Below are 17,871 nucleotides of genomic sequence, written 5' to 3'. Positions count from 1 at the left end.
TGGGCTACTCTCACATATCCTATTTCTTCCTTAAAGATACATCAAGGTACAACAAGAGTATGAAAATGGATGCAACATGTGAAGTGGCTTCCCCCCTCCCTGCATATCTCACCTTCTCAAGGGCAAAATTAGGACTACAAGAAGGAAGGTGGATGGTGTCTACGAATGACAGAAGTGATAATAAAAAACATTGGTTGGAAATAATTAACCTTCATTTCTTCTCCTAGAGGCATATTCAAGTGAATATTCTCATTCTGTCCTTAGACTGCGGCAAAGAAGCCTAATTAGAAAAAGGTTGTAATATTGTTGTATCAAGCTTGAAAAAGACCTGTATTTGTTTAAGGAATAATGCTTACCAAAACTTTCATCAGGCTGTATACATTGTACTATATGATATTCATGAACACACACAAATTAGAGTCAGAGATTCAAAGCTGTGACTATACCAAGCACTGTGCACCACCCCTGTTCCAGAGGTTGCTCTTCCACAGGAGGAACAGCTGAAACACGCATGAAGCAGTCCAAAATCACCCATTTATGACTCCCCAAAAATAAAATCTATGTAGTCAGCACGTATTTTACTTACATTGATAGATACTACCTGGAAACTGCAGTGATTCAAGATCTTTTTTATGTGTAATTCAAATATTCTCCTATAAAGGTGAAAATTTGCAGCAAAGTGAGCTGTGGGGAGGAACCATTCTAGCTGTCCAGCTTGAATTCATCTTTGTTCTTAGGTCAACATCTTATTTTAAAGGTGCTCTCGGTGAGAAAGCGGAATGATCGTCTCAGTAGGAAACTCCTTTCGGAGTCCAAAGTGGCACCAAATTTTTATATGGTGTGAAAATCATGTCACATGATTTAACCTGCCAGATTTGACTTGCCTCAGCTGCATTAGATCTCAGAAGCACTTGTATGAAATGATGAGTGCCGCAATCAAAATGCCATTCCCTCACCATGGCCTAGGTTCCAGCAAAATATCAGACCACATACAACAGCCCTGCAGGCCATAGTTTTGGAAATATCCATTAGCTGCTCCCAGCAGTTCTGTGTAACAATTTTCAAAACTAAGCACTTCCTATCCTCTCACTTTCCTCTTTACAACCTCTAACCTTCTTTTGTTCTGAAAGCCTCTAGCGTCGCCTTCCTGCCTTTTCCTCCTTCTTAAAACTCACTATTTAGAAAAGCTGAGTTTGCTGTAATTCACTAGAAAAAAAAAAATCTAAGATTACGACAGGGTATGACCTGCATTTCCAGGAAGCTGCCTTTCCATAAACTGTATATGATTATTACTGTCTAACATTCAATTGAATGGATGAAAATCCCATCTCTTCTATGTTTTTTAAACCTACACTAGCCCTAGCAGAACTGAAATGAGATAAATTTGGCTTCACATGTTCCAAGCAGTGAATGTAAAAAATTTGGAAGTGACAAATACTTCCAGACTGAAATGTTTCCAGTAACTATACTTTCAAATTTTCTTCAAATTATCTCCACAAAAATAAAAATTCAATCTGAAATTTCTGCCTCTCCACTCAGCCACAAATAACATCCTATTGAACACAATGAAGAGTTATTGAATATACAATTCTAAAGATACCGCCTCAAAAAAATATTTTTACCATAAGTCTTTAAATTCTTTGGCTTACAAATTCCAGCTGTGCTTTCACTGCTGTATATAAAACAGCTGACATTCTTGCTCTGGAAGATGATTAAGACAATGATGACTTTAATGAGTAAAAAAAAAAAAAAAAAGAAAAAAATAATTTGTCATGTGCCTTCAAAAATGATTGTATAACATGTTGACAAGGTTACATTTAGCAAATCATGCATCCACTCCTACTACTTCAATTTATATTAACACTGCTGGCTTCATTCAGACTACAACTGTATGTTAAACTTAAGCAAGACAGATTAATCCACATCAAACGCTATACGATCCACCTAATGCAAAAACATTTTTAAACTTTATTACATGTAGAACTATGGTTTCACTTTTGCAAATTATTTTCACATAGTATTTGCTCCTTGAAACTTGATAACTACTTGCCCTCCAGGCACGTTTTAACATTGCACTTCATGCCAAAGAATAGAAGTCATAATAAATTTCTTAGGATGTTACAGGAAACCACAGAGAAACAGATGTTTCTGATCATAAAATGCTGCATGATAGCATATTACCACTAAATTCATTAACAAAGTTGATTTAAAAATAAATAAATGAGACAACATTAATAGGATACAGCTCCAGATTTCAGACATCTGAATGCACGTGTATGTAAACTTCCATTCTAGCCAAGAGAGATATAGCCCGGGAGCCAACAAAACCTGAAAAGCTATTTAGCTCATTCTAAAGATGCCTAAATTTGTCAGCTGAATAGCTCTCTCAACTCCTGTAGCTAAATTGATTAGATTGACTACAACAAGAACTGAACAGCTAGCTAAGCATACTCATATTTAAACATCAACATTTACTATACACTATGTACAGCAGTATCTCACATCACAGGTAGATTAAAAATAATTAAAGGGAGACAACCAGGACAATCATATAAGTAAAGGTCTATATCACAGCTCCTCAGATCCCATGCACATGCAGCACAAAATTAATCTGAATATAGGCTGGTGGCCCACAGGAGAATTCAAAGCACGGAGGCATAGGAGGCAAGGAGAGTAAACATAAGGGACATAAGTAGTCAGAAAAGCACAGGATGCTGCGATCTTTACATTGAGCGATGGGAGTATGGGGATTGTTCCACCTGCATAGATGTGTATATCCATATCGATAGCTCAGAGTGGGAATTAGAGATCCCAGCTAACAACAGTTCAAGCAATCACCACTCAGTCAAATCCCTATGACATTCAAGATGTCAGTAGAGAGCTGTAGTGGGTTGACCCTGGCTGGAGGTCAGCTGTCCCCCAAAGCCACTCTGTCACTCCCCTCCTCGGCAGGACAGAGTAGGGAAAATATAACGAAAGGCTCGTAGGTCAAGATAAGGACAGGGAGAGATCACTCACCAATTACTGTCACATGCAAACCAGACTCAACTCAGGGAAATTAATTTAATTTATTATCCATCAAATCAGAGTCAAGTAATGAGAAATAAAGTCAAACCTTAAAACACCTTCCCCCCACCCCTTCCTTCTTCCCAGGCTCAACTTCACTCCTGACTTCTCTCCCTCCTCCCCCCCAGCAGCACAGGGGGACGAGGAATGGCGGTTGTGGTCAGTTCATCACACGTTGTCTCTGCCGCTTCTTCCTCCTCAGGGGGAGGACTCCTCACACTCTGCCCCTGCTCCAGTGTGGGGTCCCTCCCATGGGACACAGTCCTCCACCAACTTCTCCAACATGAGTCCTTCCCATGGGCTACAGTCCTTTATGAACCGCTCCAGTGTGGGTCCCTTCCACAGGGTGCAGTCCTTCAGGAACAGACTGCTCCAGCGTGGGTCCTCTACAGCATCGCAAGTCCTGCCAGCAAACCTGCTCCAGCCTGGGCTACTCCTTTCTATCAGCTTTTATTGCCAAGCATGATGTCGTACGGTACGGAATATCCCTGTGGTCAGTTGGGGCCAGCTGTCCTGGCTGCGTCCCCTCCCAAGGTCTTGCCCACCCCCAGCCTGCTGCTGAGGGGCAATGTTGTAGAGACAGCCTTGGTGCTGTGCCAGCGCTGCTCGGCTGCAGCCAAAACCCCGGGGTGTTACCAACACCTTGCTCCTACCCATACACAGCCCAGCGCTGAGAGGGCTGCTGGGGGAAAATTAACTCCACCTCAGCCAGACCCAATACAAGAGGGAATACTTTATTTTATTGCATGATTATTATAGAAGTGTCATGCTTGTGAAAGAGTCCTCTTGCATCTTTAACACTGATACGTACGTAAAAAACTTATCTAATTTAGTTTTGAATAATGTGTAGTAATCTTCTAGATTACAACAAATAACTTGCATGATTGTTGCTTATATGTAATAAACTTGTATTTCAGAGAAAATAGTTTGCCTATAATTATGGTTTTTGTTTTTTTTTTTTTTTTTAAATATATACATTTACACTGTGCCACTCCAGTATTTCAATATCAGTATTCTTCTCTCTAGCTGACCACTTTATTTCAGATGTCTAATGCAGACTTCTCTAGTGGAAGTGGCTTATCTATTGCTGGATACATATGATGCTCATAATACTTCTATTTCATACTTAGTGTGTTGTCTTCAGTAAGATGCTCTTAAGTTGGAGGAATCAATATTGATGTGATTTTGTCATTAAATAACGACTTTATTTTCCTCTAAAACTGAATCTTTCCTTCTCATCCTGTTCATAAAGAACATTGGTTTGCTTGTATAATACTACTCCAACTATGAATCGACTTCTTGGAAAACCACTTGGTGCCAGAACTTTAAATTTCCCTGCACTATAAACATAGGATGTGGTTGGCCATGATGATAAATATACACATCAATTGCTGAATATGCTTAATTAAAGTAGTATTTTAGTACATCCTCAAGGTTCCCCACTACCAGCATCTAATACTTCATTGGCAAGATAAGCCATGCAGATGATCCTACTGGTAATGATTCTCATTCACACAGAATTTATCCAGGTAAAGTAGGTAAAGTATGTAGCTAACTTCAAGACACATCTGTGTCACTAATAATAAACGTCACTAAAGCTTCAAATTCCTTGGAAAGTTGGTCCAAGCAAGCCGACAAGAGATGGCTGGTAAAAAACCCCTGACACATCATCTAACACATCAGTCTTGTCTCCCAGGCAATAGCAGCTGCATTAAACCACTCAATAGGGAGGAAAAAAAAAAAAAAGAATAAAAAAAGAGTAATAATCCAAGTCAAAAGTGACTTCTGGAGGTCACCTCATCCAAACTTTTACTTAAAGGAGATCTAATTTCAGTGCTAGATTAGGCTGCTCAGCGCCTCGTGCAGAGTTTTGAGTATCTCCAAAAACGGAGATTCCATAGCCCCTTGGGGCAGCCTGTCCAGCATTTATGCAACCCCATGGCAGAAACATTTTCCCTAGTATCTAACCAAAATTTCTGTATTTCAACTTGTGCCCATTGCTTTTTTCATATTACTGTGTACCTTTGGGAAGGGTCTGGTTCCATCTTCTCTATACCTTTCTATTAGGAAGTTGAAGATAGGAGGTCTCTCCTTACTCCTCTCTTACTCAGGTTGAACAAAACCCATTTCTTTCAGCCTTTCCTCACAAGTCTGCTCCAGTTCCCTAACCATTGTGATGATCCTCTCCTAGACTTGCTCCAGTATGTCTTGTCTTTAACAGGTAGCCCCAACCTGGGCCCAGTAGTCCAGAGGTGGTCTGACAAGTACCACATACAGTGGAATAATTACTTTTCTTGACCTGCTGGCTACACTCTTGCTGATGCAGCTTAGCATGTAGTTGGCCGCCTCAGGCAGAAGAATTTAATGCAATGCAATGCACTGTTGACAAGAATCCCCAGGTCTGTTTCTTAAAACGCCCTTTATAGTCAGTCAGTGCCCAGATCCCATCGTTGCTGAGATTATTCCAGCCCATATATGTGAATCTGTAAAGTGCCTTTGCTATCTTCTCAGTTTCTGTTGGCCTATCTCTCCAGCCTGCCAAGGCCCCTCTAATGGCAGCCCTACCCTCCAGCTTCTCAACTTCTCCCAGTTTTCTGTCGTTCACAACCTCGTGGAGGGTGTAACCCATGCCACTCTCCTGTGCATTGACGAAGACCTTAAACAACATTAGTCAACAGTACTTGCCTCAACAAAAGCTGCCAGCAGCTGACCACAGGCCAAATTCTGCACCTACTTCTATTTTCCATGTCCTCATGCCCTTACACAGAATGGCTCCAAGCAGTGTTCACCACCTGGGCCCACCGTTCTCAGCGATGGTCTCTGGTTTTGTTTATACTTAAGACCTCAGAACACACCCAGCTTTCATCAGCTCACAGTAATTTTGGTGGGTTTTTGGTTGGTTCCCCCCCCCAGCCCAGGTGATACCCCACAACTATAATCACAGTTCTTTGTACATCTTCTGTCTACTATATCCTTTTGAAAGAAAAAAGGAAAATACAGGGAAACAGTAAAGCAGAACACCATGCTTTACTCAACACAAAAGTGCATCATGGAATCATAAGCAGCTAAATGCCATTTACCATGGGGGTCCCTGTTCCTTTCCCAGTGATTTTTTTAAGTCTATCAGCTGCTTTGGGCATTGCTGAGCACTCAAATAACATTCTCACCAACCTACCCACATGGACACCATGATCTCTTTTTAACTTACTTTCAGCTAGTCACAGTTGTTGAAGTGTGTTGTTTTTTAAGTTCTCCCTCCCATATACAGCATTTTTCACATAACAAGGATTAATTTCTGTCATCTCACTGCCATTTCCTGCATGATCTTTCTACAATTTGTTAGCTTTTGACTATTAAATAGAACATTCAATTTACCTGCAGTATCTTCTAGTGGTAGTGTTAGGTTCTCACACTCATGCCTCAAGAGCTGTACTATTCTCAATAAAGAGCAAAATGAAACAGCTTTAGCTTGTTTTGAAGCTTTTTGCACCTTGTTCATCTCCTGACCTACCAAGTAGGTCTAATATCGACCAACCTGTTGTAAAGCCTGGTAGGTTTCCAAATTTTTCATTACCACGGTCATTTCTAGCAAACTCCTCTCCAAGCTATCATCTGGAGCGGCTTACTTTTAGGCTTTGCTGGATTTTATGCTCTGTTCTCTCCAAACTTCTAACAACTTAATATTCTTCTGTCTAATCATGCAAGGTTTAATTAATCCTATTTTGACAGTGATAAACATATATTCTAAAACATCAGTATTGCTTCTAGAAAAGAGTCTCTATGCCATCTACAAGTATTAAACCTTTTTTGGTCATTTTTTTTCATTTTTTCCACTAGCTAACATTCTCATTTTAGTTATTTGTGGGATTCTCTCCCCTACATCCATCTTACACAAAACATGAAGTCTGAATATACTATAAGCTCCTGCTGAGTCACAGAAGAAGGTAGGTATCTGTAACCTCTGATCCATATTGTAACAGCAGTTCAGTCTATCTCGTCTTTCTTGCTTTTAGAACTTCTCTACAGGTTGAGCTCAGGGAAAAATACGCTACAAGTTTCTGAAAGAAAACGACCTAGTAAGCAACAGTGGAAGAGTTAGGCTTTACCTGACTGTAACCAGTTAACGTGTTAGCTTGATGTTTAAAAGTTAAATACAGTGCAAGATAATATATTAAAACTAGCATGCTGTTTAACTTACCTCCTTGCTTATAAACTGTTAGTTCTCGTACAGTTTCCAAGAACTGCCAAAACTTCTCATTACCATCTTCTGCAATAAATTCACTGTTTAAAAATAAAAATGAATTGTCCATAGGTTGACTTTGTCCAAAGATGTATACCACAGTAAAAATCTTCAGTTGTCTAAAATAACAAATACCCAGCAACAACTATTCAGCGACCATCTAACATCTCTGTAACATAAAACACTGAACAGTGGTATATTTTGGTTAAAAGAAATTTTAAACAAAATACTACCAATCTGTGGTCAACAATCAGAGCTGTAAAGTAAGCAGACTGTTCTCTGATACAGAAATAAACACAGTTTGTCACTTTATTTTTCCACAGGCATTCCAACATACAGTTACGAATAAAATAAATTCAGCACACAAACTTTATTTAATAGTGGCTAAATATACAAATAAGAACATACGCTCTGTCAAGTTTTTAATTAAAATTACAGGCTTTTATGGATTACAATATCTACTTTGCTATGCAGGGGAGGTCCCCAATCTCTGGACAACTTTCAAAAATGGCTTAATCCTTACAAATCATAAAAGTTAAGGTTTGCTTTATTGCAAATAACATTCTTCCAATTACTGGTAACGTTTTCTAGTTTTGTGTTTTTTCTTAAGGGAACATCAGTTGCTTTTTTCTCCCTCTTATGCGTGCCAAAAAAGATCTACTAGGTAGCATAAACGTACTGTTTTCTAATCTTTACTTTGGAAGTTTGCCACTCCTTTGATTACAGAAGCTTGCAATTCTCCCTTTCATGGGAGTGCTCCACACAGCAGCAAATAAGGTTAAAACCAAAACAGAAAAAAAAGACTTTAAACCAAACTGGCAGGGGAGCCACAAACATGTAATACTGGAAAACATTTTCATTTCCTATTTTTAAATTATGATTACACATTAACATTACCTTTTAAAAAAAAGACACATTTTACTACTACAGCTTCACAATTTCACTAATACCTTCATACAAAATTAGTTCATTCATGAGTGCAAGTAAACCAATTGGGCTGAGATGAAGAGATACTGTTACTCAGTGGAAGGTCGGGATTGTGTAGACTGACCCATTGCATCTCCTCAACCTAACCTGCAAAATGTCTGAGTAGATTAAATACAAAGCAATTTAAACAGAACACTTAAAACGCGGGAAAGCCTGTCAGCACCATCCATAACATTATACAAAGGGAGAGAAGAGTCAAGCCTTATACCAAAGGAGTACTTTAACACCCCCTCGGACAGAGGAGGAGAGAAACACAGCCGCCCCTTTCTGACAGCCCGCCTTCCCTCTCAGCCCGCGCAGCGGAGAGCAGAAAGGAGACCCGCCCCCCTCCTGCCCCCCCAGAAGACAGCCGGGGGGGCACCGCCGTTGCTCCCCTTCCCCGGCCTAACGGCCCCGCGCTGCAGCCGAGGAAGACAGCGGGGGGGAGGGGGGAGAAGGAGGGGGAGGCTGCACGCACCTCGCCTCCAGCAGCAGTGGGGTCGCCGGCCACTTCGCCGCCAGCCGGGCCGTCACGGCCTGGGAGGAGGCTGGAGCCTTGCCGCAGGGGCACGGCTGGGCACACAGGACAGCGAGGAGGGCCAGCAGCACCGGCCACCCCGCCATGAGGAGGGAGGAAAACTCACAGCAGCGGCCACCACTCCACACGACTCCCTCAGCCCCCTCAACCTCGGCATGCACACCTCCGCCCCGCCCACACAACCTCTGCCTTACTCCCACTGACTGCGCTGTGCCCTCGCTATTGGTCAGCCCAGAGACCAATCAGGGGCTGACGTCAAATAAATAGCGGGGCTAGCCAGGATTGCGTGGTGACACGCGGCGCCGGGGGCAGGCGCGGGTGGGTTGCTGCTAGCTGAGAGGGCGGTACGCCGCGCGGCTCGCGCCCCCGCGCAAGCGCAGTATTAGTACCGCCTCCCTCAGGCGGGGCCCCGTGCCGGATGGAGAACTGCGCTGCAAACACTGTGGCGCTTCCCTTCTTTTTAAATCCTCGCTTGTTTTATAAGTGTGATTTTTGTGTAGGTTATTGGTAGGTTTCAGCTGTAGGGCTCCGCCCTTACCTGTGAGCGGAGCGCCTCGTTAGGTGTGCGCCGACGGTGGCAGCGGCTGCTCGGAGCTGAGGAGCGACAGGGCCGTGTTACCCCACGGCCGGGACAGCAGCCGCCTTCCTGGCGCTCCCCACACCTCCCGCTACCTCTGCTTGGTCCTAAACGGTTGTGCGGCTGAAAGTAGTAGCTAGGAACTTACTAAGTGTGAGTAGCTTCATATGGAATATAATGCCTACAGGGAGGTGGAAGTGCTTAATTTCTTTTTTTCCTTAAAAGTGAATGTTTTTCAAGCCTATTTATGTTTTCTACCAACATTTTTTCCTCAATAAACACCAGCTTCATCGGAAGAACTAAGATACAGTTGTTGGAATTGTGCTTCTATCTTCAAGGTTACCTTGCCATTTTCAGCCTAGTGTTCTCCAATTTCTTTTTTATCTGTTTTTGAAATCTCACTAATTGTTCCATTTCCTCAACGAAACTGCTGCACTGTCTCAACTTTTCTGCAGCTGTATAGCAAAGCTAAAAGCTAGTGCAGGTGTTGGAGCAGGCTTGTGGGATGTGAACATGGAGCAGCTTGGACTAGTTGTATATTGGAGGAAGAGCCCTCCAGCTGTATTAAAAATAGGGGGTATTGCCTTTTGCAGAAATGTGATCTATGGAACTTGAAGCTGAACATAGAACATCTCACTGCTGCATGCATCTTAATTTATTTTGTTAATAATCACTTCCTGACTGTTTAAAGCTGCTGTGTGGATGGCAGGAGCCAGTTAGGACCTTACTCTAGGGAGCAGGCTATGGAGTGTTTGGTTCGTTAGTGCTTGGGAACAGTCAATATAACATCATATGTACAAACAAAAGGAATGTGTTTGCCAGGTGTTCTTAAACTATGGTACAGAAACTGCCCAAACAAAATGCCTGTGTGTGTATGCTGCTGGGTCTTAATCATCTGAAATCACGATAAATGCATCTCTGAGGGTTGTTCATATGTAAATTCAGTCTGGGGCCCTTTGGTTTGATTTTTTTTTTCATTCTCACAAATCTGTGCTGTTAGAAGACGTCAGCTAATTTTCAGGTACCACTGTGATGCATCAGTGATGCTAACTTTAACGTAAATAAGTTGATTTAAGTTAACCTTTCCTAAGAATAGTAGTGCAGTCTTCATGTACTGCTGTAGAAATAATAAAAAGCACAGGAGTATTTTTGTTGGTTCATGTGTAAGGCCATTAGAAATAACAAAATTCAGCATCTTTTATATAGAAAAAGACTGCTATATTGTCTGAGCAGCTTTTTTTTTTCATATTGACAGTTCAGAAGCTGCTGCTGCTAATGGTGATGACACAGCCAGGGTACTGTACAGATTAGTGTGTTTGGGCCCCTTGTGTTTCTGTGCTAATAACTTGTGTATGTGGCATTTTTCATAACTCCATGTGATACTATGTATTTGTGATGCTAGATGCATCTACCTTACGCTAATCTATCAATTGCTTTTCTATATAAAGTTGCTGTGTTACATTTTGGTTTATATTGATATTGAAGAGGCTGCTATTGTTGCTTAAATGTGAATTCTTAATAGCTTGTACTTGTTTTGTTTTGAGCTGTGACAATTTATGATTTGCCATACAAAAAGATAAATAAAATTTGTTGGCACTGGTTATGGAAATACAACTAGCTTTGAATTCAATGGCAAGATAAAGTGGTAGCTCTGAATCGAATGTCAGATAATTAGTCTGTGGTGAACTGCAGAAAATAGTTGGTCCACTTTTTCTCTTGAGGGAAGATCCTTTCTGCTTAAATTCAGAGATCTCTGTTAGACAGAATCTCCCTGCCAAGACACATCTCTCTCTCCCATTTAGGGTTACTGTTTTATTAGGTGCCTAAAATTTAGGATCATAGATAGGCTAAATTAAGTAGGAAGGGACCTCAGGAGCTCTCCCAGTCCAACCTCCTGGTCGGAGCAGGGTCAGCTCTGAGGTCCAGTCAAGTCTTGAAAAAATCCAAGGACGGCACCTGCACAACCTCTCTGCGCAACCTGATTCATTGCTTAAGATACAGTTCTGATTGCTCCTAGGAAGGAAATACATTACCTTCCTTAAAAAAGCTTTTGCATGTTTATCCATCTTCCCTTTGCTTTAGTACCTTAGCTGCATTCTGGCCACAAAGAGCCAATACGCACTTTTCAAAAATCTATTTCTTTAAAATCTGCCTTTGTCCAAATATAATCTTTTAAGCAGTGTGCAAGCCTAGAAGATGGAGAGTAGACTTAATATTCATTTCTACAGCAGAATTTTATGTAATTAAGTGTTCCAAATAACACTTCACTGTTCTTGTACGTACATTCCATATATATGTGAGAAAACCCCGTAGTTCTCTGAAATTGTTTTTCAGCAGAACAGAAAAACAATTACAGCAAAATTTTAAAATTAGTCATATCACAGCTGTGCAAATAATTGATTATCGTAGCTGTTTCAGTGTGAACAGAGGAAGTGATTAATGAAGACTTCTTATAAGATGCAAATGTTGTATAGTATAAGTCACAGTGAGCTATGTCTAATAGAAACAGTAGCAATAAGTGAAAATAAGTTGAGCTTCATCAGCGTATTCAGTTAGCTGAAGATAAAACTTTATTTTTTAATGGATTGAAAACAATTTTCAAGCTGGAAGGCTCCCTTTCTCCCTAACTTGGAGGTAATGTAAATGTCAAACACTAGTCAAAAGATATACCTGTTATCTCCTTATTAATTGACAGCCTCCTGAGCAGCAGCTGCTGGCATTGTCTTATCTTGCTGTGCGATTGGAGGCCAATCTCTTCAGAACCTGTCAATGTCACTCTTATGTCAGGGATTTGAGGTCTTTCCCTGAAGAGATTAAGGATGCTTTTCGTCCATTCCATTGAAAATAAAGACCAACCTGAGTTATTTGATTAGTATATATCAATATAGTTGTATTACGTAATAAACAATGCAAAATATATTTTATAGTTTCCTAGCTCTTCATTTTGATGTACAGGGATGAGCAAGTGAAAGAAAAGCTGATGCAGAAGTAACATAAGCCTGGTGTCAACAGCTCACAGAAGCTGCTCAGTGGCAACTTTCTGGCAATCAGAATTTATGCTCCTTTGCTATGCCTCCACATGCAGCTGCAGTGACAGTAAAGGGCTCTCTTCCAGTATGCTTCTCTTTCAAACTTTTACTAGAAAATAAAAGAAACTGAAACAACATTTTGCTTTGTAAAATAAATATAGTACAGCTTCTTATTTAAAATGACCCACCTCAGAAATGTAAAGAATATACTTCCCTGGACCAGATCAACAAACTTCTTACAAGTCTCTGGGCATGTCTGTACTGTGTAGTGGAGAACAGGAAAGTTCTGGCTGTAATGGGTACTGCAGCTCCATTTGGATACACCAGCTCAAGTTCCTAAGCAATGGCACTGCAGTGGGCAGTGTGGTTGTATTGATTTCTGGGTGGTACTGGTTCCTACCATGCCAAATCTGAGCAACTAACTGTACCAATGGATAAAAATAGGGCTTATCTTTAACTGAGCAGGTTCTTCTGAGTCTGAAATGCAATATTTTAGCTTACTGAATCAAGCTCATCATGTAACATGAGTTGGCACTTCTGATGCCAACTAACAACCCCGGTTGTTAACTGGCATGCTGTCATAATGATTCTCTTATTTACTGAACCCTGTGAGGTTCTCAAGTGTTGAAAAATAGGACTATTTTTCCTTTTTTCCCTAATTGTAACTTGTGAATCTGTCTACATACTCAGTGAAAGGAATGCAGGTGATACACAGGTGTTACAAAAATTACCCTAAAGTGTACAATAAGGCTATTAAATCATCATTGTTAATGATTTAAATAATGGCCACATGCTTGTATTTTAGATGTGGTTTCTCACATGCAAATATTTGGGAGTTTAGATAGAAGATTTGTAAATAAATCAGTAGGTAGAAGATTTGTAAACAACAAGTATGAAGTTGAGTATTTTTACATTAGTTCATAAGCTGATGTGTGCAATGTAGTGCCTCAGGACAATTCTGGCCACATAGTGCAACAACAGCATCAAAAAAGACTTGAGTGGGAAGGTACAGGTGCATTCACTGAGAAAATACAGTATTTCCCAAAACAGAGCAGTAGGATTTGACTTGTAGGCCTATCATGTGTGAATCAAAAGGAGCTATTGCTGCATGCAAGGTGGAAAATATAAAGATAAAATACCTCTACAACAAAATGTATCAGTGATTTTTCCTTTTTAGTCAGATCAGTGAGCCAAGTTCTGAATCCTTTCCAGGATACCTTAGAAAACATAAGTTGGAAAATTAGCCAGTGAGTCCTGAATGCGCACTCAGCCAAATCACCTTTGACAGAAGTGAGGACTGCAGAATCACGATGTGCTGTCTACTTAAAGCCAAGTGCAGTTTTTCTTGGAAGAAACTCTTCTATCCTTTTTAAACTGGGCCTAAATTGCAATTGTATTTTCACCTGTGCAGCTTTCTGCATAGATGGCACCATCCAACGTCCGCCAGTGGAGGCATACGCTGGGAGGCAGGGCTGTTCCACACAGCAGCTCCTGGCTCAGGCTGAATTAGGGATTGAGGAGTGAGGAACTACTGCCACCCAAGGAGGTACATGCTCCTGAAGAGGTAACTTCTGCACTAACTCCTTGTCCTCAGCTGTGCAGGGAGCAGTGGCTGAGTAGGTGGCAGGAGAAATCTTGCGTCTTTGGGAACAGTATCCCTTACTTCCCACTGAATCTCTTGCTAGCATGCCTCTAATGCAGGGAAGAAAAATATAGCGTGCTTCTTAAAATGATGCTCCTCTCTGCATCATGTTGTTCTAATTTCCAGACTCTAATTTCAGAGTGGTGGCGCTTAGGATTACACCCGTCTTTTGACTGGACAAAGTGCTGAGCAACCTGAGGTAACGTTGAAGCTGGTCCTGCTTTATGCACAAGAAGGACAAGATGACCTCCAGCACGCTCTTCCAACCTGAACTATTCTGTGACTCTTAAGTGTAATTTATTTTAATTAAAGCTTTGTGTAGCTAAAGCCAAACAGAACAAGTCATGCTGCTTTATTGTGTGAAATGCAATCGATTTGCTTCCAGTGGAACAAATTCCAGTGCTGCTTTTCAGATATTGCTGTGTCCCTTCTCATCGGTCTATCATTTTGTAATGTTAGTAGGAAACTAGTCGATAGGTTTCTCACCTGTCAGGGCTCATTTCAGCTCACTTCCCAAATGTGAAAAAGAATACTTATGGACGAGTCATCCAAGGCTATTCCTTCCAATAATTTATGCTGAATATCTTTAGAGGGAACATAGAAGTATTACTTTTGAATGATGCAAATTAACATTTTATGTCATTTTCAGTTAATCTGAGTATATAAAATTCTCAATTTTTGTGATTTATACACAAAGCTAATTACAATCCATTGTGAAGACAGCTTTAAAAATCAATGTAAAAAAATAGCAGTTACACATAAACGAAAGAGAAGTAAAAAGTGCAGCCACAAGCTATTGCACATATAATGAAAATGGATTTATTGCTCAAGTCTTTTATTACCTTCTATTATTAAACCATTAAGTTTAATCCAAACTGGAAGAGACACATTCATCTGCGCCATATATATGATATTCCAGGCAAATATATACTAAAGGAACATTGTGACAATTAAAGCTCCCAGAAGAAAAATAAAAATTATGATTCCCACATCTCTGAGGTCAGCATGATGTATCTGTCAATAAATTATAAAATGTGTACTTTAAAATGTTTATAAACTGTGGAAAAATCAGGAATTACAGGGGTTTAGCACTGGAACATACACATATAAATTCAATTCTAGGTTTGTATTAGCCTAGCATGTTTCTTTGGTTCCAATGGCACTAGCCACTTAAAAATCCAAGGAAGTACAGGCCAGAGAAATAACAGGTCACCGAACACTTAAGTAACTGCAAAGTTGTGGTTTATATCTGTATAGGAAGACATTCCAGTATGCATATTTCTGGAGCTTTGCACCTGTGTATTGAAGTGATTGGGCATAATTAGCAATGTGATTATCAAATATGTTTTCACATACTGCATATAATTAGACTTACAGAAACACATTACATTTAGAATATTTTAATGTAGATAAACTTTGAGGATAAAAATGAAGTGTTATTAACAAAATGCAAATTGTTTAACCCCTAATGTGCTAGCTTCTGCTAATGGTATTTCCTGTGTCCTTCCATTGACAGAGGGATTCCCAGCTGTGCAAGCTTCTCGCAGTGGTGAGGTAAGAGCCAGTGGGACATGCTGTGCCAACTTTTTCACCCCTCCTTAGTGCTGCTGGAGCAGTGATGCGCAGTCCAGGCTGTGGGACACTGAAGACGCAGGAAGAAAAAGGAGGCAACAGGATTAATGCTAGATGGATGCTATGGCGATGCATAGTCTTTTGAATAGCTTTGTCACTAAAATAAAATGGTCATGCATCTAGACAGATACTTGGCTAACTTCTAAGATTATGCACAGGTATGTATGGTAATCACATACAGCTAATATCTCAAACGAAGAGAAAATTATGTTTATCTATTTGTTTGTAACAAAGCTAGGTTTCTGACTGGAAAACTCAGCCTTATTTCTGTTTTCCATTATTCCTTGATCATGACTTCCTAGATTAACTGAAGTTAAATCAGACATATGCTGGCTGTACTGGTTATTCACATTTGGTAAACTGCTTTTCATATTATAATTTTGATCTCTATCTCTTGACAGTTATCATGAATGATTTACTATATTATATAATTGTTTTTCTAAAAGTTATTATATACTTTCTAAAAGTCTTTTCAAAAGAAAGCATAAGCTCCCATCTTCTCCACATTTTTGCTATAAACCTGTGGCGCTCAAACACTTCATTAAAGGACTGCAATTACAAAATCTCTGAAAAACTTGTATCCTCCTATTTCTTAGCAGTTCGGAGAGGGAGTGATTATTATGTTAAAAGCATCTATATTTGAAAAAGGTGGCTCTACAGCATATGAATTGTTATGTTAGAATCATAAACCTCAATTACAAATATTTCAATGGCTGTTAATTCCCAGTTATGCTTGCATATAGCCATGGATGAGTGTGCAGGGCTAGTAATTGTTTTACAGATCAAATTCTGGTATTTCACTCACCATCAGTGGTCTGCAAGCCCCAATGTGACCACACTGCCATGGGCCACCTCTATTTTCTCTTACCGGTATAATTCTTATTCTACTTCAGCTTTCCTTTTGCCACAAAATGATGTACAATGTTGGTAGTTTGTAGGTACATGCTTCTGCTCACTCAAACACTTCAGCTTCATGTGCCTTTAGACCCCTTGTCCAAACAAGCTGCTTGGACCAGCCTGCATTTTGATCTCCTTTTCTGCCAGCCAGAGAATTATTTCCTCATTTTTTGCCGATTCTTAATCTGAACACACTTTCAAGCAATCTTCACCTCAATTCTCCCTCTGAATTTACAGTTTGTTCATCTCAAACCTGTCACACTGGTGAACAATTTTTCTTCCCTCTCGTATTTCTTACCTAGTCGTCAGTCTGTTGCAGGCAGACTGCAAGGCCAACAGATCCTTCTCTCTGTTAAGGGTTAGGGGAACTATTCTTACCTTCACGTTTGCTGCCACAATTTGCCATTATAGGTTAAAATTCCCAGTACTTATGGTAATTCAAATTCCTAGCATTCTTTAATCCAAGATGATGAGATAAATTAGTGCTGGAGGCAGATGTCTTAAACCAAGACTTCAAACTGAGTGTGAGTATCTAACCTGTCACCTACATTACTAGAGACTTTTCTGCACTATAACTTTTGTAGGTCGGCCAGGTTTGAGGTAATAGGGGTAGTTCCACTGCAGCTCCAGCTGTGAAATAACTTACATCCCTTCATAATTAAACCTGAATTCCTCTCAGCATTTTCCAGAAGTCCAGCTGAACTTTTAACTGATGACAGGATAGTACTTCACTGATCTTGGTAGGATAATTTAGAGAATAAACATTACCATTCATACACTTCACGAATACACAAAAAGACAGAATTAAGTCTTTCTGTGGCTATACATTAGGGAAGAATATCTGATTACATGCCTTTAGGTTCTTTCAGAACGATAGATGAGTAAGAAGGAGTTAATAAAAATCCCCAAACAAGAGTTGGAGTCCTTCTTAGAAAGGACTGATTTGTTCTAAAAACTCCTGTGGCAGCACATAAAAAAAGTGTGGTTCTTGAATTTGAACTTCAAAGTATCCAGGTTGGCTTGCTGAAATGAATCCAAGAAAGGTCTAGTAGGAAATAGTGCCAACCCAGAAAGCGATAACAGTTCTGAACTTGCTGTGATTTTCAGTAAGGAGTTGGAGGTCAGTTATAAAAGAAAGGTTCAGATTTGCGGACAGCTGTGAAAGCCAGATAAAGGTGCTAGAAGTTGAGCCTGATCTACCATTTGCAACACTTTTCTCCATTTTCCATCTGTATCCCACAGAGATCAGATGAAAGAGATGAAAGAGTCTGAGATCAAATACTA

General features: G+C 40.2%; 1 protein-coding gene and 2 long non-coding RNA genes across 7 annotated transcripts in view; 1 reads left to right on the top strand and 2 right to left on the bottom strand.

Annotated features, from left to right (window-relative positions):
• Positions 1-9,097, bottom strand: part of UGGT2 (UDP-glucose glycoprotein glucosyltransferase 2) — a 93,469-nt gene extending 84,372 nt beyond the window's left edge. For both annotated transcript variants that reach the window (XM_075741331.1, XM_075741332.1), the window contains exons 1-2: positions 8,751-9,097; positions 7,265-7,347 (exon numbers count right to left, since the gene is read on the bottom strand). In XM_075741331.1, the coding sequence (XP_075597446.1) occupies positions 7,265-7,347; positions 8,751-8,896 (229 nt within the window). In that variant the 5' untranslated portion in view covers positions 8,897-9,097. The remainder of the gene's footprint in view (positions 1-7,264; positions 7,348-8,750) is intronic.
• Positions 1-17,871, bottom strand: part of LOC142599687 (uncharacterized) — a 374,377-nt gene that overhangs the window by 114,332 nt on the left and 242,174 nt on the right. The gene's annotated exons all lie outside the window — the stretch shown is intronic.
• LOC142599693 (uncharacterized) lies at positions 9,217-16,264 on the top strand. Of its 4 annotated transcripts, none has more exons than XR_012833231.1 (4): positions 9,217-9,540; positions 12,343-12,483; positions 13,629-13,980; positions 14,198-16,264. It is a non-coding gene; the product is annotated as an uncharacterized LOC142599693 (long non-coding RNA). The 4 variants fall into 4 exon arrangements; XR_012833232.1 differs by having other exon boundaries at positions 13,629-14,350; positions 15,575-16,264; XR_012833228.1 differs by adding an exon at positions 10,643-10,737 and having other exon boundaries at positions 13,629-16,264.

Source organism: Balearica regulorum, chromosome 1 (genome assembly GCF_011004875.1).
Source record: "Balearica regulorum gibbericeps isolate bBalReg1 chromosome 1, bBalReg1.pri, whole genome shotgun sequence".
NCBI lineage: Eukaryota > Metazoa > Chordata > Aves > Gruiformes > Gruidae > Balearica > Balearica regulorum.
This window is presented reverse-complemented; position numbering and strand designations above follow the sequence as displayed.